This window comes from Chiloscyllium punctatum, chromosome 5 (genome assembly GCF_047496795.1).
Source record: "Chiloscyllium punctatum isolate Juve2018m chromosome 5, sChiPun1.3, whole genome shotgun sequence".
Taxonomy (NCBI): Eukaryota; Metazoa; Chordata; class Chondrichthyes; order Orectolobiformes; family Hemiscylliidae; genus Chiloscyllium; species Chiloscyllium punctatum.
The window spans coordinates 105,196,665-105,220,589 of NC_092743.1; the positions used below are offsets into that span (position 1 = coordinate 105,196,665).

Genomic DNA, 23,925 nt, shown 5'->3' on the forward strand with positions numbered 1-23,925 from the left:
TCAAATGTAACAAAACCCATATTCGTGCGGGATTCCTCCTCTAAGGGGCCCCGGACCAGCCAGGTTCGTAATCTCAATTAAATAAAAGCCCTTGTTAGGATAGCCGAAATATCTGTATTTATGTAATTCAAGAAGGGCTGCCATATTTTATAAAATAATTCAGTCTTTCGGTGCACCATATTTGTGAGGAAGTCAAAGGGAATACATTCCATAATTAATCTGTGCCAATTTGAAAGTCCAGGGGGGCCCTCAGCCACCCAATTTACCAAAATATTTTTCCTTGTACAGAAAGAGAGAATAGAAAACAGTCTCTTCCCGTACATGTCCAGGGAGGGAAAGTTCGAAAAACCCAGGGTCCACTTTAATTTCTTTTCCTAAAATTTCTGTCAGGGTACTTGCTACTTTAGTCCAGTATCTACAGACCTTATGACAGGTCCATAGGCAATGTACAAGAATGCCCACCTTTATTTTACATTTGGGACACACTGGAGATGCTCCTGCCTTAAATTTTGCCAATCGATTCCGGTGCTATATGGGCCCTATGAAGTATCTTCAGCTGGATAACCTGAGTTCTGTTACAGATGGTGATTCTTCTGGTGTTTTCCCAAATGTCATTCCATGTTTCTATAGAGATTTTTAGTCCCAATTCCTGATCCCATGTTTTAAGCAAATTGTCCATATCTCCCAAAACTTCATCATGTAGTAAATGATAAATAGTACTGATGGAGGATACCCCATTGGTTGTAGTACTCTACATTCTCTATCTGATTTATAAAGACTATCTAATAACATAGTCTTCTTCTGTATATAGTCTCGAATTTGGAAGTATCGATAGAGGTCTCCATTAGGTAATCCGAATTTCTGACGCAGCTGTTCAAAAGACATCAGGACCCCATCTTTAAATAGGTCCCCTAGACATGAGATACCCCTGGATCTCCAGTGTTTAAAAGTGGCATCAGTAAACCCCAGTTGGAATCCCCATGCTCTCACTATCGGTGCATGGGGGGGGATGTTTTATTTGAGTTGCCCTCATTTTGCCACATTCTATTCCAAGCTTTAATTGTATTTAGTATTATAGGGTTTTTACAGTGATCTGTAATGATTTTCCTCTTGTCTGAAAATAAAAGGTTAATAAGTGGACATTTTACTTGAGAAGCCTCGATGTCCAACCAGATTGATTGTGGATCAGACAAGACCCAATCAGCTATGTAACTTAATAGGGAACTTAACTAATATTTCCTAAAATCTGGAAAGTCCAATCCTCCCTTTGCCTGTGGAAGCTGTAGCTTCTTCAGCTTAGTGAGGGGCCGTCTATGATTCCAAATAAAGGAACCCAACCAGCCATATAATTTACGTAGTGCCAGCCGCAGCAGCATCATCGGAAGCATTCTCATAGGGGAAAGGAGATGGAGCAGGGCATTCATTTTAATTAGTGCTATTCTACCCAGCCAGGAAATTGGAAGGTCTCCCCATCGCTGGAGGTCCTGCCTTATCCTTTCCAGTAAATGCACAAAGTAAGCTTTGTACAACTGACCAAATACTGGGGTAATAAAAATGCCTAAATATAAGAAACCCTCCAGGGACCTACGAAAGGGAAAATGGGATCCATCCACTAAGTGGGGTATCATAGCAAGGCCACCCATTGGCATAGCCTCCAATTTTGAGAAATTAATTTTATAGCCTGAGAATGCGCTAAATGTATTAATAACTTGGATTAAGCGAGGTACGGACATCAGAGGATTACTGAGGAATAGAAGAATATCATCTGCATAAAGGGTAATTTTATGTTTACCTGTACCAACCATCCGGGCCGTTATATTAGGGTCAGTCCGTGTAGCTTCTGCTAGTGGTTCAATTATCAGCGTAAATAACAATGGCGAGAGGACATCCCTGACAGCAGCCCCTACCCACACTGAAGCTATCCGAGCCTAATTCATTGGTAACCACAACTGCTTTGGGATCACTATACAATGTTGAGACCCATTTGGTAAACACCTTTCCAACGCCAAACTTTTCCAATGTATAAAACAAATATGACCATTCAACCTTATCAAATGCCTTTTCCGCTTCTAATGAAACTACTACTCCTGGTATCTTTCCCTGATGGCAGGCTTGAATCATATTCAAAATCCTCTAATATTATTGGATGATCTATGGCCCTTAATAAACCCCGTCTAATCCTCTTTTATGATATGTGGCAGTACCCTTTCTAGTCTCAATGTTAACGTTTTAGAAAGGATTTAAAAATCTACATTTAGCAAGGATATTGGTCTGTATGACGTACAATCTTCTGGATCCTTTCCTTTTTTAAGGATAAGAGAGATATTTGCCTCTTTCAGCAAAGGCGGGAGACAGCCCTGACTATATGCATAGTTATACATGTCCATAAGTGGACCAGCCAATATTTCTGTAAATTCTTTATAGAATTCAGCTTGAAAACCATCTGGGCCAGGTGCCTTACCTCTCTGAAGTTGACTGATTGCGTCAAGTATTTCTTGGACTGTTAGGGGAGCATTTAAGACCGATACCTGTTCCGGAGTTAGGCCCGCAAAGGCCAAATTTTTAAAAAGTAATTGCATCCTCCTAGTCCTGTCTTCACAATCCTGCGATTTATATAAATCAGAATAAAATTTTCTAAAGATTGCATTAATCTTTTTATGATCATGAGTCAAAATACCTGTACTTTCCTTGATTGACGTAATAGTTTGAGGGGCTTTTTTTTCTTTACAAGAAATGCAAAGTACCTACCCGGTTTGTCGCCAAATTCATATTACCTTTGTTTTGCAAATAATATTTCCCTCTTAGCCGGTAAGCGTAGTGTTTAGAGCTGTCCTAAGGGCCATAATCCTTTGCAATTTAATAATAGGTCTATCAGCGTATGCTGTTTCAGCTGCTTTTAAGCGAGCTTCGAGCAGACGCTATTGTTCTCCCTTTAATTTTTTCTGGGTCGCTGAGTAGGAGATGATCAAACTTCGCGCGTAAGCTTTTATGGTCTCCCACATCATTGATGGGTTGCTAGCTGTACCTAAATTAATTTCTAAAAAAGTTTTAAATTCTTGAGAGAAGTACTTTACAAATTTACTATCTTTCATTAGGAAGGGGTCCATATGCCAATGCCGAGGGGATGTCCCGTTGTTCCTCACCTTGGTTTCCATATATATAGCAGCGTGGTCGGAACTTGCTATACTACCTATTTTACAGGGTGATATGGAATTTTAAAAAAATTGAGGGGGCAAAAAACATATCAATTCTGGTATGACACTTATGTGGATTGAAGTAAAAAGAAAAATCTCTGCCCTGTGGATGATGACATCTCCATACATCTACTAATCCTAATTCTTTGTTCAGATCCACCAATTGTCTAGATCTGGGAGATACTCCTGCAGTACTCTTGGGAATCCTATCTATTTCCGGATCCATCATACAATTAAAGTCTCCCCCTATAATTGTATGATGGGCACCAAAAGCCATCAATTTTGAAAAGGCTTCTGTTATAAATTTAAAGGGGTGTGCCGGGGGGCAGTACAAATTTAAAATCCCATATACCTCTCCATTTATAAGGGCTTTAATCAGAACATATCGTCCATATTAGTCTTTTAATCCGATTTAGGATTTTGAAAGGGAAATTCTTCCGAATAAGAATAACAACTCCCCTACTTTTTGAGCTAAAAGAAAAAAAGGCCTGATCAAATCCACCTTGTCGTAATTTCAAGTGTTCTTTATCCAACAGGCGTGTCGCCTGTAGGAGAGCTATATTAACTCTTTGTTTCTTAAGATTTGATAATATTTTCTTCCTTTTGACTGGCGAATTACTCCCCTTGACATTCCAGATGCACCACTTAACCGACTGATCAACCATAATCGCCCGGGTAAATCCGAGACCCCTCGGGAGGGGAAAACCTATCCAGAACATCCCAAGTGTACAGCATATAAAATTCACAAAAATAAAGGCTCTCTAAGACACTCACAACAGTACAATAAAAAATGATTTCTAAATAATAAAAAAAAGTTTTTAAATGGAGATTTTCCCCCTTGTTCCCAGGGGGTGTCACTTCCTTTCCAAAGGTCCATCGTATCCTCTCCCAAACAATGCCCCACCCTTGACCCAGGCGCTCCTCAATAGGATGAGGAGAATTCAGATATAATACAAATCTAGAGTTAACAGTGAGCACCCCACCCCACCAACACCTGCATATATTTGGTAATGTTAATACCATGTATAAACATATATAACTATAAAATTACAACCTCAACAAATAATAATTAAATATAATAATACAAAATAACAATGGAAAACAACCCTGCTCCTAGAGACAGAGGTAAAATAGAATAAGGTAACCACCTCCCCCCACCAACACACACACACACACACACACACACACACACACACACATACATACATAGAATAATTAAAAAAAACCCAAGGAGGGGAGAAAATCGTTAAATAGAGAACAAATAAATAAATCCCTCTCCCCAGGATAATATTAAACAGTAAGGAAAGAAAAAAGGAAAAGGGGGGATATAAACCGGAGTGGGGGGGAGGCAAACCAACATCCATTATCTCTTACAATTTATCTAAGAGAGTCCAAAAATTCCTTAGCCTTTTCTGGCGATCCAAAGTTATTTTTTTTTTGTTTTCGTGAAAGGTTTATTTAATTTCCACCACCAGGAAGATAGGAAAACACCTGAATGGCCAATGAATTCCATGGTTATATATTTTTTTTACAAGGGAAAAACTCCCGAGTGGCCAGTGAAATACTCTGGTTCTTTTTTTTAAACCCCCACACTACCGCCCAAGTACGGTAAGTACTTATTTTTCTCCCCATCACCCATGGTGTGTGTGTGTGCAGGTGTGAGACACAGTGAGAGACACGAGGTGCACGAACCTTTATTCAATTTCCACCACCAGGAAGATAGGAAAACACCTGAGTGGCCAGTGAGATCCGAAGTTATACACGGCTCCTTCACGGTTAAAGCGTAGCTTCGCTGGGTAGCGTAAGGAGTATTGAATATTTAAGTCCCTTAAACACTTCTTTGCCTTCCTCTTTCAGACCAGACCTGGGGAAAAGTCCTAGAATAACATGATCTTGGAGCCTTTATAGATCATGGCTTGGGAATCTTTTCCAAGATTTCTAGAAGCTTCTAGGAGTATCTGCCTCTCCCTATAGCTCTGCAGCCGGAACAGGACCAGGCGGGGACACTGGTTCAAGCCAGGCCTGCGTATTGCGACCCGGTTGGCCCATTCCACCCTTACCTGGCCTGATCCAGCTTCCAGATTTAAAAGCTGTGGCAGCCACTGTCCGAGAAAAGCTGTAAGCTGGCCTTCCTCTTCCCGTTCTGGAAGGCCCAGCAAACAAATATTTTTTCGATGACATAGATTATCGAGGTCATCAATGTGATTCTTTAAGGTCTGGACTCTATGTTAGAGACCGGACCCAATCCATGGCCAATTGCGCTGTAGTTTTGGAGGTCGTGGCCTTTAGCTCCGCCCCTCTGACTCGGCACTCGATTTCTTTAATGCCTCGGTCATGTTTTTGCAGCGCAGCCGAGAGTGAGTCCCATCGACTTCGGGATTCTTCAATAAAAGTGTTGATCTTCGCATCCAGTTTGGAGATGATTTCCACAAGGCTTGCCACTGTAGGTAAATCCCCCGGGGCGGCTGCGGACACCTCTGCTGCAGCTGGAGAGGGTGGGGGAGGGGTTCCTGCTTGCTGAGAGCTGCGGGCTCCCTTCCCTTTAGTCATTTTTACTAAAAATTAGATTGTTTAAATTTAATACTAAGCAACTAATTAAATTAAACTGCTATTTTAAATGATTTGGTGAGTGTGGTGGGGGTGGGCGACCCACTTTACCCAAGTCTTGGGAGGAGCACTATAGACTCAGACTTGCTGGGTCACCACCATCTTGGATCCCCCTATTTTACTTTGTTAATCTACTCAAAAGTACTGAATATTAGTAATAAAGCGATGGACCAATTTAAATTCCTGGTATAAACTTTATTCTTTTGCTTAAACAATGAACATTTATGCTTTTATGCTTTCTTGCTGGCTTCCTTCTTCAGCTTTAACAACTCATGCTTGATGATTTTGTTTCTCTGAGAAAGAAAAAAACAAAACGTTACCGCAACTCAGTCCAATTTATTAAGCATTGCAAACATTGTCAGGGTCACACACTGTTGTTCAACCAAATGGGAACGGTCTGACAGCATCAGGTGTTGACTCTCATTTCTTTGGCATACACTTTCCCCCCTTTGTGACCATGGTGCAAATCATAAAGGGTCTACTAAGTATGCAAAATATTATAAATTTTTAGATGACTTTACTTCACATTTTACGTATCACAGGTCAGTAAATTCCATTTTAGAAAAGTTATTTTTTGAACAAATACTTATTTTTCTCAGCTTGACAATTATGCAGATTAGGTGCTGGGACCAGTGTTCTGATGAGTCTTATAATTAATCTTATTGCACATACAAGATCCTGAGTGAACTTCACATGATAGATGTTGGAAGAATGTACAAACATATTAGGAATGGTGGGGGAAAGAGTAGTTCCAAGAATTGGTATCTTTCCATTCAAGTATAAGATGAGGATAAATTGCATTTTTACAGAGGGTTCTAGGTGTCAAAATTCTCTGCCCCAGAACAGCAGTGGAGGCAGAATCATTGAATATGAACGTAAGGAAGATAGATTTGTGACAGAAGAGTCAAAGGTTATCAAGGGCAGTAAAAAAGTAGAATTCAGGCTGCAATCAGATCTAACACAATTTTATTTAAGGACGGTAGAATCAAGGGGCCAAATGGCCTACTCCTGCTCCTAATTTGTATATTTGTTCATGCAATCGGAGCAGCAGAGGGCTTTAACCTAAGTAGTGGGGGTCAGGGATCGAGGAAAAATGAGATCATTTAAAGGGAGAAGGCAGGACAAATATACAAACCAGACTGCAGTAGCTAATAAGACTAGAGGTCATAAAAATAGTAAAAGGACAGAATTAAAGGCTCTGCACATTAATGCTCATAGCATTTGTAATAAAAGAGATTTAATTGCCAGCTCAAATAAATATAATCTCATAGCCATTGTCCAGAGAGATGGTTGCAAGATGGCAAAGGACAGAGTAGCAGTATTAGGCATTACATTAGCACCTCAACAGTGGTATTCTGGAAGAATTCAAAAAGTTTAGGGCCAGCCAGACAGGAAATTACCCAACATTTGGTCATGCACAATGAGACAAGATTAATTTATTTAAATCACAGGAAAAGTATCTCTAGTTAGCAATGATTATAATATGAATGCAATACATTCGAGGCACAGAAGTCAGATTTGTAATTAAAACCTAAACAATTGAAAATATGATGGATTTGAAGATAGAAATGGCTAAAGTGAACTATTAAATTAGTTAGGCAAAAACAATGACTGCAGATGCTGAAAATCAAACACTGGATTAGTGGTGTTGGAAGAGCACAGCAGTTCAGGCAGCATCCAACGAGCAGCGAAATCAACGTTTCGGGCAAAAGCCCTTCATCAGGAATAAAGGCAGTGAGCCTGAAGCATGGAGAGATAAGCTAGAGGAGGGTGGGGGTGGGGAGAGAGTAGCACAGAGTACAATGGGTGAGTGGGGGAGGAGATGAAGGTGATAGGTCAAGGAGGAGAGGGTGGAGTGAATAGGTGGAAAAGAAGATAGGCAGGTCGGACAAGTCAAGGAGTTAGTAACTGAGCTGCAAGTTTGAAACTAGGATGAGGTGGGGGAAGGGGAAATGAGGAAGCTGTCGAAGTCCACATTGATGCCCTGGGGTTGAAGTGTTCCGAGGCGGAAGATGAGGCGTTCTTCCTCCAGGCGTCTGGTGGTGAGGGAGCGGCGGTGAAGGAGGCCCAGGACCTCCATGTCCTCGGCAGAGTGGGAGGGGGAGTTGAAATGTTGGGCCACGGGGCGGTTTGGTTGATTGGTGCGGGTGTCTCGCGAGATGTTCCCTAAAGCGCTCTGCTAGGAGGCGCCCAGTCTCCCCAATGTAGAGGAGACCGCATCGGGAGCAACGGATACAATAAATGATATTGGTGGATGTGCAGGTGAAACTTTGATGGATGTGGAAGGCTCCTTTAGGGCCTTGGATAGAGGTGAGGGAGGAGGTGTGGGCACAGGTTTTACAGTTCCTGCGGTGGCAGGGGAAAGTGCCAGAATGGGAGGGTGAGTCGTAGGGGGGTGTGGACCTGACCAGGTAGTCACGGAGGGAACGGTCTTTGCGGAAGGCGGAAAGGGGTGGGGAGGGAAATATATCCCTGGTGGTGGGGTCTTTTTGGAGGTGGCGGAAATGCCGACGGATGATTTGGTTGATGCGAAGGTTGGTAGGGTGGAAGGTGAGCACCAGGGGCGTTCTGTCCTTGTTACGGTTGGAGGGGTGGGGTCTGAGGGCGGAGGTGCGGGATGTGGACGAGATGCGTTGGAGGGCATCTTTAACCACGTGGGAAGGGAAATTGCGGTCTCTAAAGAAGGAGGCCATCTGGTGTGTCCTATGGTGGAACTGGTCCTCCTGGGAACAGATACGGCGGAGGCGGAGAAATTGGGAATACGGGATGGCATTTTTGCAAGAGATAGGGTGGGAAGAGGTGTAGTTAGCAGAGGCGCTGTGGCAGATATTTTGAAAGTTATTAACAGGCAAAGAGACATTGCAGTGAGAAAATAGCTCAAAGGGAAGTGCACACCATCCGTGGCTAACTAAGTTAACAATAGCATGAAACTGAAAAAGCCATAACACTCAAGCTCGGTGGCCAGAGAATTGGGTAGAATATAAAACCAGTGAAGAATCATACAAAATTAGGGAGAAACTATAGTACGAGAGACAACTAACTAGAAATATTTTTTAAAATCACATATACTTAAAATTGAGAAAAGGTAAAGTGAGCACTGGCTCTCCAGACAGTCTAGCGATTTAACAACGCAAAATAAGGGAACACACTTTTCAAGCTTCACTCTAGAAGATACAAGTAACAGCTCAGAAATATCTGTAAACAAGAAGGTATTCTTCATTTAAGATGGAGATGAGTCAAAATAGTCTCTAACTGGGTCGAAAGTTTGTGGAGATCTCTCGCCCCACAGCAGAGGAGTTAAGATCACTGAATACCTTAACTTGTTAGGTAGATCCTTGATGAACATAAGATTGGTTGGATAATGGAAAAGACATTGAAGTGCGGCCGAATCCAGAATTAGGCCAGCCATGATCTTCGATGGCAGAGTAGGCTCAAAGGGCTGAATGGTCTGCACCTAAATCCAATGGGTGCTCATACCAGTGGTTGATAGCAACAGAAGTCATTTAGTTTCAAACTTTTTACACCATTCAATATAATCACAGCTGATGTGCAACACAACATCATCCATATGACTGTCTGTCCCATGTTCCTTAACAGATATCTACATCATTCTCAGCCTTAATGCTTATAAGTGTTCAACTATTTTCTGTTTGCAGGAGAGGGTTCCAAACTTGGATCAGTCTTTGCATGCACAAGCTTTTCCTAATTTCATTTCTGAAAAACCAGGCTGCAATACTCAGGCTGTCCCTCAATTCTGGACCCCTCAAACAGATGAAGTAATTACTGTACTAAGTTTATCTGCTATCTCTCCCCCCCCCCCCCCCCCCCCAAAGTAGCCTAAAAACTTTGGAGTCATTCTGCAACCTTCTGTAGCTTTCTAAATTTGAGAGAATACAAAATTGATGTGTGGTAACTCTCTCTGCCGTTTAATCCTGACGATTATTTTTTGAAAGTTAAATACTACTAAACCTTATTTACCATGAATTTCAGTGAAACCTTGTGATATGTCCTCATACAGAAAATTTCTAGTTTAGTTGAAATGCTTCTTAGTGCTAAACTTAAAGCAGTTATGAAAATCCCTTTTATCTTGTGTCCTCACCACTTAAACAAGCCAATCGCTAAGTACAAGCATACTGTAACAAAATAAATTAAACATATAGATTTAAAAACTGCAAAGCTGATTTCGTTAATGAAGAAAGATTTAAAAATGACTACTTAATGAAATATCAGATAACATTAACAATAATCATTCTTGTGAAAGCAAGCTCACCATTTTCTTGGCCTTCATGACTTTGTAGCGATCGAAGTCTGTCATTTTGGCTCTCTGTGAGCAAGAGAGAGTGTTTCAATACAAATTGCTAGATTGTTCAAATATCTCTTTCCTCAGAGACGTTTTAATTATGCAAAATATTGATGCATATATGAAAGACTTTCGTCACAATTTACAGTTAAACTAGAACAGGTCCAAGACCTACCTTTGCCCGGGCTTCAATTTTCTTTGCCCAGTGGGTTTCTTTCCATTTCTCAGTAACGTTCTCCTTTTCCCAAGCAGCTTTTACATACTTGTGACGAACACTAAAAATGTAACAACATGTACCTGTTAAGTTATCCGGCTACACAAGGTATGTTGAACTATTTTTAGACTTGACTCTTAATTCAGATTTTTTTTGACATAAATCATTTTTCAAATAACACTTTAAAAAAGCTCAAGTAATTTAACTGACGGAACTCAAGGCAGACAACATAAATTGTCTGAAACAGTAAGAATACAAATGGAGGATTGATGTTCTTTGGCATGAAAAATTCGATGTATTTTCAAAGTAAAGCTCCTTTCTTGGGTGGGCTGACTGATCAAAATCAACTTTCTTAACTAACAGAAGATAGATAGACACAAATTAATATGTGCAGCCATGCAGAAATACACACTGTTGGAGGTCAAACTCATGGTCAAGTGTAGGGTTAATATTGATGATATGCAGTTTTTGAAATGTATTACAAACAACATTAAAACTAGCACACAGCATAAATGACAGGGAATATAGATAGAATGCACAGCCCAAATGAGCCATGCTGCTTTTCATATTTCACATGAAACTCCTTTAAATTCTCTTCATCCAACTCAACACAACATTAAATTTGTTGCTCCATCATGTATTGACCCAGATTTCCCTTAAATGCATCTATGTCAGTTGCCTCACTACTTCCTATTCTAATCACTGTCTGGAAGATCCAGTGCTAAAATACCTCCGAAGTTCTGCCCTGAATTCAGAGGTTTTTTTTTGTTTTTGAAGGAAATCAGTAGGAGTTGTCAGTACACACACATGAATGCAAACAACTTCAACTATGGCCATCAAATACATTTTGGTAATGTGGTTTTTCATTTTTCAAATAACACTTTAAAAAAGCTTAAGTAATTTAACTGACGGAACACAAGGCAGACAACATAAATTGTCTGAAACAGTAAGAATACAAATGGAGGATTGATGTTCTTTGGCATGAAAAATTCGATGTATTTTCAAAGTAAAGCACCTTTTTTGGGTGGGCTGACTGATCAGACATCAGACATTTATATTGTGGCAAAAGCCCACACAACAAAGCTAGTCAATAGATAAATGGGTAACAACTATGCAATTTGCCACTACATGAAGGAAGTCACATGATCAACCTCAAATTCTGCAACGGTGCAGTGTAAGTTATGACTTCAACTTGATGATATTCAGTCCACTTGAAACCTGATCGTTGAACTCAATTTAAAAACATTGGTAACTTGGACTATGACAGAGAAACCAGGTTTGAATCCAAACCAAAATTCTGAACAATCTGAAGAATTGATGAGTTCAGCTTTTTATTAAACTAAATACTTTGTATAAAAAGGAAATACAATTTTACTTAAAGAAACCTGGACCTTACCTGTGTGGGATTTGAATCTTGAAGTCAGTAAGTTGCATACATTTAAATGGCATTGCCTGTCGCCTGACTCCACTGCAAGGGCCATCTACCAATGCCTATAAAAGTGGGCTGGTTAGATGCAGTTCATAATTGAAGTTTGCAATTACAATCATACATAGGAAGTTACAGAAAGATTCCATGGGTAAAGGGTAAATTCCCCCAAACAGTTCAAAGCAATGGCAATGAGGGAACTCAGTTGCTGTTATCAGCCAGATTGAAGGGAAACACAGATTCTTCTACCTTTGTAGGAAATTGTGTGTTTGGGGATGAGTTCGAGTGAAAGGAACAGTACATGAAAGAACACCAACTGACATGATAAAGGTTGCGAATATCTGATGGTCTTTCATGTATCAACCACGCAAACAGAAACTCTTTTTATTTGAAGTATCATTTGTTAATTCAGGTGTAAGTTCTGTTTTATAATTTCCTCTTGGAGTGACTTGGTTAATGTGATTTACAGTTACAATGAGGATTATAAAATAAACTCCGTTTACAGCACTGCAACTGTCAGAAACAAAAAGGAATTGCTGGAAAAGCTCAGCCAGTCTGGCAGCAACTGTGCAGAGAAATCAGAGTTAATGTTTCTGGTGTTCTGAGGAAGTGTCAGTCTCCACAGATGCTGCCAGACTTGTTGAGCTTTTCCCGATGAAGGACTTTTGCCCAAAACGCCGATTTTCCTGCTCCTCTGATGCTGCCTGACCTGCAGTGCTTTTCCAGCACCTGCAATTTTCACTTCTGCCCTGCTGAGCTTTTCCAGCAATTTGTTTTTGATTTATAGCACCCACAGTTCTTTCAGTTCTACTGAAACTGTCAGCTTTTTTTTATTGTAGATAGATTGAAGTTGGAGCTTGATCCATCACTTCTGGTTCTGGAGCAGATGTTCTCAAACTAGGGTGCACAGGGGGCTTTCATACAGGGCAGATGACCACCCAGAGGATTATACTCAAGAACATGAGACAGCACAGCATCCAGAGTGCCAGTAACGGCTCTAGTTCCATTATGTCCCCCATGATTCTGCTCACAGAAAAGCAATTCCACTGCGCCTGTCCTCTCCTGATTCTATCAAGTATATTTGTTAATTCAGGTGTAAGTTCTGTTTTATAATTTCCTTGGAGTGACTTGGTGAATGTGATTTACAGTTACAATGAGGATTATAAAATAAACTCCATTTACAGCACTGCAACTGTCAGAAACAAAAAGGAATTGCTGGAAAAGCTCAGCCAGTCTGGCAGCATCTGTCCAGAGAAATCAGAATTAATGTTTCTGGTGTTCTGAGGAAGGGTCAGTCCTGAAGATGGGCTCATGCCCGAAACGTCGATTCTCCTGGGATTCCTGAAGAAGGAGTCATGCCCGAAACGTCGATTCTCCTGCGCCTTGGATGCTGCCTGACCTGCTGCGCTTTTCCAGCAACACATTTTCAGTTCTATCAAGTATAAGCAAGAACCTGTTATGAGAAGGTGATATACCCACTTCAATTTACACCTTGCATTTCCAAGTTAATGTGGAGAAAGAGAAACGTCAAAAAAAAAGCATTGCTGAACTAAGAGGTTGCATGATTCTCTTTCTCCACATTAACTTGGAAATGCTAGATATAAACTGAAGTGGGTACATCATTTTCTCAAATTCTTGTTTATACCTGATAGAATCAGTAAAGGACAGGCACAGTGGAATTGGTGCCGACAGCAGAATCATGCAGGGGACACAGTGGAAGTAGAGTCAGTGCTGATGAAATATTTAACACGAATAAATTTCAACTCTGCCGATGGGCAGCACCGTTAAACAATGACCTTATTTAAGCTAGTACCCAGCGACGACGAATTTCATTTGAGACTGAACAATCTCTACGTGAAGTAAAGGACCCAAGTGAGCGCACCTACCCTGTTCTGGTCAATAACATCGACAATTGCCACCAGTTTACCAGCGTGTGGGCCAAAGGCGATATAGGCCACGCGGCCGATCTCCACGTATCGCTTGTAGACCTGAAAAAAAAACAGAAGAAAATCAGCGGGGGACTGCAGAGAGCGCGGACCGGGTGGACCCGGGACAGTGTTATGTCTCTATGGCCGGGTACGGGGTGGGGTGGAGCTGACACTATCCTGCGGGATCCCGGGGCCTGGGGCCTAGGGCCAAGAACACGCGGGATCCTGTAAGGGGCTTATGTCCCCTTTACTGCAGCCCCCCCCCCGGGGGAATCAGGACTAGAACATTAATGCTGCTTGTGTGGTTAATGTAAGGACGGACTGGGGCCTCTGGCGGCCCGGAGCTGCGGGAACGTCTATCCTAAAGCAAACAGCTCCATCCCGCGAACACTCACCATGGCGGCCGTCCACAGCAAAGAGAGAGGGGGGGGGGGGGGGGAAGGACAAGAGAGACTTCCGCTTCCGGCCTGACACACCGGCAGCTCGTGCACATGCGCACACTCCCGCCCGTCCCGATCCGTGCGCGCGCACGCCCAGTGCCGCGAGCGTCGTAGGGCGGCATCTTAAGTTCCTCAAAGGGGCAGCAGGGGGAGCCTGCTGGATCCTTGAGTGGAAGATGCTGGGTTCCAAGGTAGGGGAGGCAGGAGGCTGCAGGCACACAGCAAGCCCAGGCAGCATCAGGAGGTGGGCAAGTCAATGTCTCAGGTATAACCCTTCTTCAGGACTTGCTGTGTTCTTCCAGCTTGCTGCTTGTCTACCCGATTTATCAAAGTTTGGAGATGCTGGTGTTGGACTGGGGTGTGCAAAGTTAAAAATCACACAACACCAGGTTATAGTCCAACAGGTCTAACTGGAAGCACCAGTTTTCGGAGCGCTGCTCCTTCATCAGGTGGTTGTGAAGGACACAATTGTAAGACACAGGATTTATAGCAAAAGTTTACAGTGTGATGTAACTGAAATTATACATTGAAATATACCTTGATTGTTGTTAAGTCTCATTTTTTAGAATGACCATGTTAGTTTCACTTGTTTCATATGTAAATCACAAAACGTTTTTTAAAAGTTATATTCTCAGGTTAACTTTAACAATTGGTATCAGCCTAGATAATGTGTTGAAGGTGTTAGCCCCCAGTGTGCTGTTGTCTGTGCCATAATATTTAGACTGATTCTAATCTAAAAAATGAGTTAACACAGTCTTGCATGGATTCATGCAGTTTTTGAGCAAAGTACAATGTAACTCTGCAAGTACAAATTCACCCCACAAACGTATATGTGTATGTGGGTTTGTGTGAGAGAGAGACAGACGGACAGACACACTCTCACATGCACTCTCTCACAGACTGAGACCCCTTTACGCACGCACGCTCGCTCGCTCACTCACACTCACACACACACACATATACACTCTTTCACAGATACACACAACCCCCACCCCAGACACACACACAGAAACCCACATGCATATATATTTATATACATGTATGTGGAGTTAATTTGTACTTGCAGAGTTACATTGTACTTTGCTCAAAAACTGCATGAATCCATGCAAGACTCTGTGAACTCATCCTATCATCCTGTTGCAGATTCCAGTTTTCCTAAGGCTCCTTGTTGCCACACTCAGTCAAATGTGATGCCAAGGGCTGTCACTCTTAACTCTGAAAATCAGCTCTTTTGTCCATGTTTGAACCAAGGATGTAATGAGGTGAGGAGCTGAGTGGCTCTGGCAGAACCAAAACTGGGCAACATTGAGCAGTTGCTGCTTAATGGCTCTGTTGATGACACCTTCCATCGAGTGTAGACTCATGCTACCAAGTGCTAACAGTGCTATCAAGCAGCAATCTTCAGCCAGAATCCCGAGTGGATGATCCATCTCAGCTTCCTCCAGTGGTTCCAGCATTGCAAGTGCCAGTATTCGGCCAATTCAATTCACTCCACGTGATATCAAGAAACAGTTGGAGGCACAAGATACTACAATGGCTATGGACCCTGACAATATTCTGGCAATTGTACTGAAGACTTGTGCTCCAGAACTTGTTGTTCTGCTAGCCAAGCTGTTCCATTACAGCTACAACACTGGCATCTACCCAGTAAAGTGGAAACTTGCTCAGGTCTGTGCTGTACACAAAAAGCAGGACAAATCCAACCCAGCCAATTACTGCCACATCACACCTTCCATCAAGCTGTGGAATCTAGGCTGGACCTAGTATTTGTTTTGTTACACTGTTTTTCTGGAAACGTTGATCTGTCTGTTGCCCATTTTCCATTCTTCTCCAGTTATGTAGTGCCTGGTTCTAACCAGCACTATTAATATCTTTAATTGTCACTGTTCCATGAACAATCTGAGGAGATTGAATTTTTGGTTCATTTGCCACAGCGGGCAGCCTTTGTATGGTAATGTTTCCACTCTCGCATTATAATTACTGGTGAGTCTAAGGACCAACAGGGGTTGGGGACTTTGTCTGCTTTTCTTTATATTTGGAAGATTGAATGGTTATGTGAAAGAGATTTTAATTAGATTGTGCTTGTGAACTCTGATGATCTTTTGCGATGAGATTTTGCAACCAAGGCAGAAAATATCAGGTATAACTTCAAGAAACACATGATAACTGAAATAACCGGAAGAATTTGCTCTCCTTGTTCACCAGAATCAATCATATAGAGCATGCTATGAAGAAGAATTGTTCATGGGTTGCTTCTCCATCTCTGCATAGCCCAAGATGTGGAATGCCTGGGGACTCTATTGAAGAGAAGACATCAGGGACTGAAGCTGTTCAATGTAAGATCTCCTAGCTGCAATTCCTAAGGGGGTTACCAGGTGCCAGCATAATTCTGGCTTCTATTGCTAATATTAAGCAAAGTTTTAAAACTCGCACAACACCAGGTTATAGTCCAACAGGTTTATATGGAAGCACCAGCTTTCAGACCTTCGCTCCATCATCAGATGGTTGCAGAGGTTAAGATCACACTCATAGAATTTATAGCGAAAGAAATCCAGTGTCATGGAGATGTGATACAGTAAACAATCTTAGATTAAAACTTTCAACTTTTATAATGGGATATGTTGGTTTCTGTTCTTTGATATGTCAACCTCAGAACTTCTTTTAAATTACATTCTCAAGGTAGCTCAGCTTGTGAAATAATAGTTGCGAAGTCTGTCTGTGTCCCAATGCTATGTCTGACTGACAAACCCTGTGTATAGTTTTACAGAGTTTTACATGGATTCATGTAGTTTTTGAGCAAAAGATACAGACTTGCCCTGCATGGATTTCAACTCAGTTTCACCATTTGTGTTTTGAATCCAGCCAGGATTACAAGTGCCTCCAGGACATACAACGTTCCTCGGACCACTGTTCCCGCCACAACCTGTGATCCACAATTAACGCCATGCGTCAGCATTTGTGCACACTTGACTCCACTCTGCAGCAACTTTGACTCACCTCTCTAAAAGCTGCACTGGTGCCCAGTTTAATTTCATTCCTTCCCTCATCCGTCACCTCAACAAAAGTTTTTTTTTCTCTTTCTTCCAGACATTAAGGCGTGCAAGCTCCAACAACCTATGGACTCCAAAATCCATCCTGTGGACCACCCCTCAGCACCCACTCATTTCCAGCCCTCAGATACCATTACATTCTGTCCCTCTGAGGCCATTCGCACCAACCCCAGCCCTTGCTGTGTTTTCACCACACGTTTTATTTTGCTCAAAAATGTAATTCTGCGAAAACAACATGACATATGTAAAGAAGGACATATCCTTCCTTCTTTTTCTTAACCAAACACTCAATTTATTTAGTCATCCAGCGTTCCCTATATCTACCAGCCTTTCCTTTCACCCTAACAGGAATATATTGTCCCAGGACTCTCATTATCTCATTTCTTAAGGCTTTCCATTTTAGATTAGATTAGATTCCCTACAATGTGGAAACAGGCCCTTCAGACCAACAAGTCCACACCGCCCCTCCGAAGGGTAACCCACCCAGACCCATTTTCCCTCTGACTAATGCACCTAACACTATGGGCAATTTAGCATGGCCAATTCCCCTGACCTGTATATCTTTGGATTGTGGGAGGAAACCAGAGCACCTGGAGGAAAACCATGCAGACACTGGGAGAATGTACAAACTCCACACAGATAGTTGCCCAAGGCTGGAATCGAACCTAGGTCCCTGATACTGTGAGGCAGCAGTGCTAACCACTGTGCCATCCTTTACCTGCAAACATCTGCACCCAAGCAGCTTTTGAAAGTTCTTGCCTAATACAGTCAAAATTAGCCTTCCTCCAATTTAGAACCTCAACTTTTAAATCTCGTCTATCCTTTTCCATCACTATTTTAAAACTAATAGAATTATGGTCGCTGGCCCCAAAATGCTCCCCCACTGACAACTCCGTCACCTGCCCTGCCTTATTTCCCAAGAGTAGGTCAAGTTTTGCACTTTCTCTAGGATGTACATCCATAGATTGAATCAGAAAATTGTCTTGTACACACTTAAAAAATTCCTCTCCATCTAAACCCTTAACACTATGGCAGTCTCAGTCTATGATTGGAAAGTTAAAATCCCCTACCATAACCACTCTATTATTCTTACAGATAACTGAGGTGTCCTTACAAATTTGTTTCTCAATTTCCCTCTGACTATTAGGGTGTCTATAATACAATTCCAATAAGATGATCATCCTTTTCTCATTTCTCAGTTCAACCCAAATAACTTCCCCGGGTGTATTTCCGGGAATATCCTCCCTCAGTGCAGCTGTAATGCTATCCCTTATCAAAAATGCCACTCCCCTTCCTCTCTGGCCCCCCTTTCTATCCTTCCTTTGGCACTTGTATCCTGGAACATGAAGCTGCCAGTTCTGTCCATCTCTGAGCCATGTTTCTGTAATTGCTATGATATCCCAGTCCCATGTTCCTAACCATGCCCTGAGTTCATCTGCCTTCTCTGTTAGGCCTCTTGCATTGAAATAAATGCAGTTTAATTTATCAGTCCTACCTTGTTCTCTGCTTTGTTCCTGACTGTTTGACTCGCTTCTGTTCTCAACTGTACCAGTCTCAGATTGAATCTCTTTCCTCACTATCTCCCTTGGTCCCACCCCCCACCTCACTAGTTTAAATCCTCCCAAACAGCTCTAGCAAATCTCCCTGCCAGCATATTAGTCCCCTTCCAATTCAGGTGCCATCCATCCTTCTTGTGCAGGCCACTTCTACCCCAGAGAGATTCCAATGATCCAAAAATGTGAACCCTTCTCCCATATGCCATCTCCTCAGTCATGCTTTCATCTGCTCTATCCTCCTATTTCCTACCCTCACTATCTCACAGCACCAGGAGTAAACCTGATATTACTACTCTTGAGGATCTCCTTTTTAAATTCCTGCCAAACTCTCTGTATTGTCCCTTTAGAATCTCATTCTTTTCCCTTCCTATGTCATTGGTTCCTATGTGTACAACGACCTCCTGCTGGTCCCTCTCCCCCATGAGAACACTCTGCCTTCTCTCTGCGACATCCTTGATTCTGGCATCAGGGAGGCAACACACCATTCTAATTTTTCACTGCCAACCACAGACAAATGTCTGTCTGTGCCTCAGACCAGAACATCCACTAACACAATTGATCTCTTGGAATCTGGTGTACCCCTTATTGCATTAGAGTAGGTCGCGATACCAGAAACTTGGCTGTTCATGCTACATTCCCCTGAGAATCCATCACCCCTACATTTTCTAAAACAGCATACTTGTTTGAAATGGGATAGCCACAGAAAACTCCTGCACTACCAGCCTACTTCTCTTACCTTTCCTAGAGTTAACCCATCTATGTGACTGTATCTGCAACTTTTCTCCCTTCCTATTATCTGCCATCCATCACATCCCCTTGCTCTTGTAAATTCCTCATTGCCCCTAACTATCTCTCTAACTGATCCATTCGATCTGATAGCATTTGCAACCGATGGCATTTATTACAGATATAATCCTCAGTAACACGTAAACTCTCCCTAAACTCCCACATCCGACAAGAAGAGCATATCACTATACTAAACGCCATTTTTGCTTCTTTCAATCTATAGACCCAGAAAATAGCACTGTCTTATTCCTCTACAAAACACTAGTCCTGGCTAACCTAGTATTTATGGCTTATATTTTTAAGTTTAATCAAGAGACATCTCTCAATAAAGCATATAATCAAGAAAGAATCCACTCTTACTCACTACTGTAGACTTACTGTAAGGTCATACTTAAAAATATTCACTTATCTGTTTCTGTGCTGTGACCTCTCCCAAACGGGATCCTCCAAAATTAGTTGTGAATTTCACTGTTTGTTAATTTTCCCAGATGCACTCAATGTCCAGCGATCCATGAATTCAAACAGCAAAGGCAGTAACTACAGCTGAGAGTGATGTTTATCTGCGCCACCAAAGTGCCCTCAATAGGTATTTTTTTCTTTTTTTATCTCCCACTAAGAAACAATACACTCCCTGGTTCCACATCTGAGGGAGCCAACTGGCCTGAGTGACTCTGAGGGCATGTGTGTCTAGATGGGTCAGACGTGCTGAGTGTTTCTTGCCAGAGACACTCCTTTGCTTGTATGTGTGTGTGTGTTAGTAGTATGGTGGTGAAGGCAGGCTGCAGGCGGAGGGCCAGCCACATCTGCAGTGCTCTCAGTGGAAAGTGCAGAGGCGTCTGTGGTGGAGCACCCTGTTGCACGTCTTCAATTCTGGGAGCCAGTTGGTAGAAACCTTATCAAAAAGTTTCCAATTCACTGTCTTAAACTGAAAGGAGTTGGGGAAGAGCTGTAAAATACAGAAACATAGAATAATGTAGTACTGAAGGAAACCATTTATTCCTTTGTATCTGTGCTCCCTCTTTCATCTCATCCACCTGTTGTTTCTGCAAATCCCCGCAATATCCTTCTCCTTTAGGTTTTTATCCAACACTTATTTGACGATTGTTTTTGCCTTCATTATCTTTCCTGAATGGTTAAAACTTCTAGACCTTGTATGTGAAATGTTCAGCCCTGGCTATTGAATTTTAATTGTGAATTTTGATTGATTGTGTAAATAAAACTCTATTTGGTATTAAGTTTATTAGCATTTCATTCACTTGTCTCAAAGAGTGAACCCTAAAGTAATGAAACTGCACCAGTCTTATCAGGTAAAATGAGTAGTTCCCTTGGTACTGGTTTATGACAGACTGACAACTGTTGTATAGAAGAAAAAGGGTAATAATTACACTCCTTCCCAGACTCCAGGGGACGCTTTTTACTTGACATTCTTTAAGCTGTCAAACTGTGAAAATAGCAAATGAAAATGTACCCAGAATAGCTTTCTACTTACTTCAGTGCAGAGCTATGCTGTACCTCTACAGGCAGTGATGCCCAATTGAGTTCTTGCTGTGCATCCTTTATTGGCAGCTGCTCTTTTTGTGCTTACTTGAACCCTCAGGCAGTGAATTCCCAAATGAGCCTTTACCAGATGTGTTTTTAATCAAGTCTGATCCAGCAGTTCAGCTTTGCCAGTTCACACTGACAACTGTTTGGTATGCTCATGTTTCAGTCTGATGCTCTGCATCCCACATTGTTAATTGTCATCTACATGCAATTTACACTTACTAGTTCATCTCCCCCATAGCACAGCCTGGAGAGAGATATTTCAAAGGTGTGTATCTCTCACTGTCTGCTTTAGTCTTTTTTTGAGTGGTTCTCACATATTACCTTACAGTTTCTATCTCTGTCTATGTTTTGTCTTGATTGCTCCCGCAGTGGGAGTTTATAATTTATCCCTTCTTTTTGTTTCTTTTTCAGTTTATGTCCCTTAAAACTATAATCTTACAGTTTACATTGTTTTGCCTTTTTTAGAAAATCCATGCATACAGGAAGATGACAGTCAACGCACAAACAAAAGACAGAGGAGGAACATGGATTTTGGAACAAAAAGCCAAAATGACATCCCGTGTGAGTACAACAAAATGAGACTGTCCCTCCTCGTCCTGCTTAATTTGTCTGCAGCCTTTGGCACCACTGATGAAATCTTTCGTCTCCATGCCTTTCTACCATCATCCAACTGGGTGGGACTGCAATACTTTGTTCCATTCTTATCTGTCTTGTCTTCGGCAGGGAATCACTTGCTCTGGCGCCGTCACATCTAGCCTCTCCAAATGACTTATCTTTGCTACCCTTTATTTCTTATCTACATGCTACCCCTTGGCAATATCATTCATAAACACAATGTCACTTTCTGCATTTATCTTGATAAGACCCAGATTCACTTCATCGTCACTAGTATTTATCTGCCCGCTGTGCCATCCAGCACTAGCTGAGTAGACATTTTTTTCAACTAAATATTGAGAAGTCCAAAGCCATTTGTCTTCCAGTATAATCCTTGGTCACAGATGCTATACTCTCCATGCAAACTGCCTGAGACTAAACTAGACACTTTGCAATCTTGATGTCATATTTGATCCCATATTTTGACTATCATAAGATTTTAACCGCCATTACTTTGCCCAATTCCACTCTGACTCAGCTTGACCACAGTTAAAACTCTCATCCATATTTTTGATATCTTCTAGATTTGACTGTCTTAATAAACTCCTAGTTGTTGTCTCACTTCCTACCCTCTGTGCATTTGAAATCATCTAAAAATCTATTGTTCATGTATAACTTCCATTCACCATCACTCTTTCTTTTATATTAGATTACTTACAGTGTGGAAACAGGCCCTTCGGCCCAACAAGTCTACACCAACCCTCCGAAGCGCAACCCACCCAGACCCATTCCCCTACATTTACCCCTTCACCTAACACTAGGGGCAATTTAGCATGGTTAGTTCACCTAACCTGCACGTTTTTGGACTGTGGGAGGAAACCGGAGCACCCGAAGGAAACTCCACACAGTCACCTGAGGCGGGAATTGAACCTGGGTCTCTGGCACTGTGAGGCAGCAGTGCTAACCACTGTGCCACCATGCCACCCACTGTTGTTAGCTCCGAGCCTGCCAATGCCTTAATTTTAAAATTATTTCCTAATTTTCAAATCATTCCACAACCTGAGCCCTCCTTACTTCTATAATTTCATACCCTTCCCACCCAAAGATATCTGTGCTTTTTCAATTCTGGCATCTTTCTTCTTTTGAAACTTATTTCTTTTTCTAAATTTTGGTCACCTGACCTAATATTTTCTTATGTGACTCAGTGTAATTTTTTTTGAAGATTTTCCTGTGAAGTGTCTTGCTTTTTCCTGCATGTTCTTAGGTGCTTACGTTTTATATGAGCAACACATTATTCGTTGAAGTGCCTTGAGATGTTTTACTGTGCAAACTGCTATATAAATGCAAGTTGTTGTTGCAAGTGGCCTAAGGATGAGGCATGACTAGAGACTGCACTATTTCAAGGATAACTGCAGAGTTTTTCCAATGTCATGGCCAGTACTTATTCACCAACCAGCATCATCAAAACAGATTGATGTTATTCCTCACCACCATCTCATAATGTTAATGTTTTATCTAAAAGGAGATGACCTCTGATAAAGCAGGACTCCCTCAGTACTCTGCTGAATGTCAGTCAAAGATATTGCTTGAAGGGGACTTGAATCCACACCTTCTGATTCAAAAGCCCACTAAGCTAAGCGGATATGCCAAATATAATGTGCAACAAAGTATGTCACGTTGTACTTCCTGGCACGTTGGCACCATTTTCAGTGTTGTGTTGTCTAAGACTGTTTTGACTTCTTGGTGTCAATTTAGTTACCATGACAGCAGATGTGACATTTCAAATTTGCACAAAATACTTCAGAATACGTATTCTGAGTGCATTAATGTACTGGAAATTATAACTAGATAAAAGCAAACAGCGTTTGAGATAAGAGGAATGGTTTTAATTTGTCTTGCATTTTTCCTGCATGTTCTCAGGTGCTTAAGTTTTATACCAGTCATACATTAACACTGGGATACCTGATCATGCAATCAATGTGAGATTGGGAAAGATTTTGCAATTTGACAGTAGAGCAGGACTATGGTAATGTTGAGCTGAATAATTTCTTTCGAAGCTCTTGATGTTTTACTTTGATGATTTGAACAAGTCAAAACTTTGCATCTGGGAACTCACTGCATTTAAGAGGAAGCTAGATAAATATTGGAGTGAGAAAGGAATAGAAGAAATATGTTGATAAGGTGGTGAAATTACGTAGGTTAGGAAAAGGTTTATGTGGCACCTAAGCAGTAGCAAGGTCCAGTTGGGCCAGATGACCTGTTTCGGTGCTGTAAACTCCATATAA

At 41.6% G+C, this 23,925-nt stretch overlaps 2 protein-coding genes across 2 annotated transcripts in view; one reads left to right on the top strand and one right to left on the bottom strand.

The window, feature by feature from the left end:
• Positions 1 to 5,981: 5,981 nt before the first annotated feature.
• rpl14 (ribosomal protein L14) lies at positions 5,982 to 14,097 on the bottom strand. Its single transcript, XM_072570949.1, has 6 exons — positions 14,065 to 14,097; positions 13,628 to 13,729; positions 11,712 to 11,806; positions 10,277 to 10,376; positions 10,072 to 10,125; positions 5,982 to 6,094 (listed from the first exon to the last, which is right to left on the bottom strand). Exons 1-6 carry the CDS (start codon positions 14,065 to 14,067, stop codon positions 6,032 to 6,034), a joined length of 417 nt encoding a protein of 138 aa, XP_072427050.1. The 5' UTR covers positions 14,068 to 14,097; the 3' UTR covers positions 5,982 to 6,031.
• A 2,289-nt stretch (positions 14,098 to 16,386) lies between these two features.
• Positions 16,387 to 23,925, top strand: part of gask1a (golgi associated kinase 1A) — a 58,405-nt gene continuing 50,866 nt past the window's right edge. The window contains exons 1-2 of the mRNA XM_072570950.1: positions 16,387 to 16,445; positions 21,512 to 21,607. Coding sequence (XP_072427051.1) covers positions 21,533 to 21,607 — 75 coding nt within the window. The 5' untranslated portion in view covers positions 16,387 to 16,445; positions 21,512 to 21,532. The remainder of the gene's footprint in view (positions 16,446 to 21,511; positions 21,608 to 23,925) is intronic.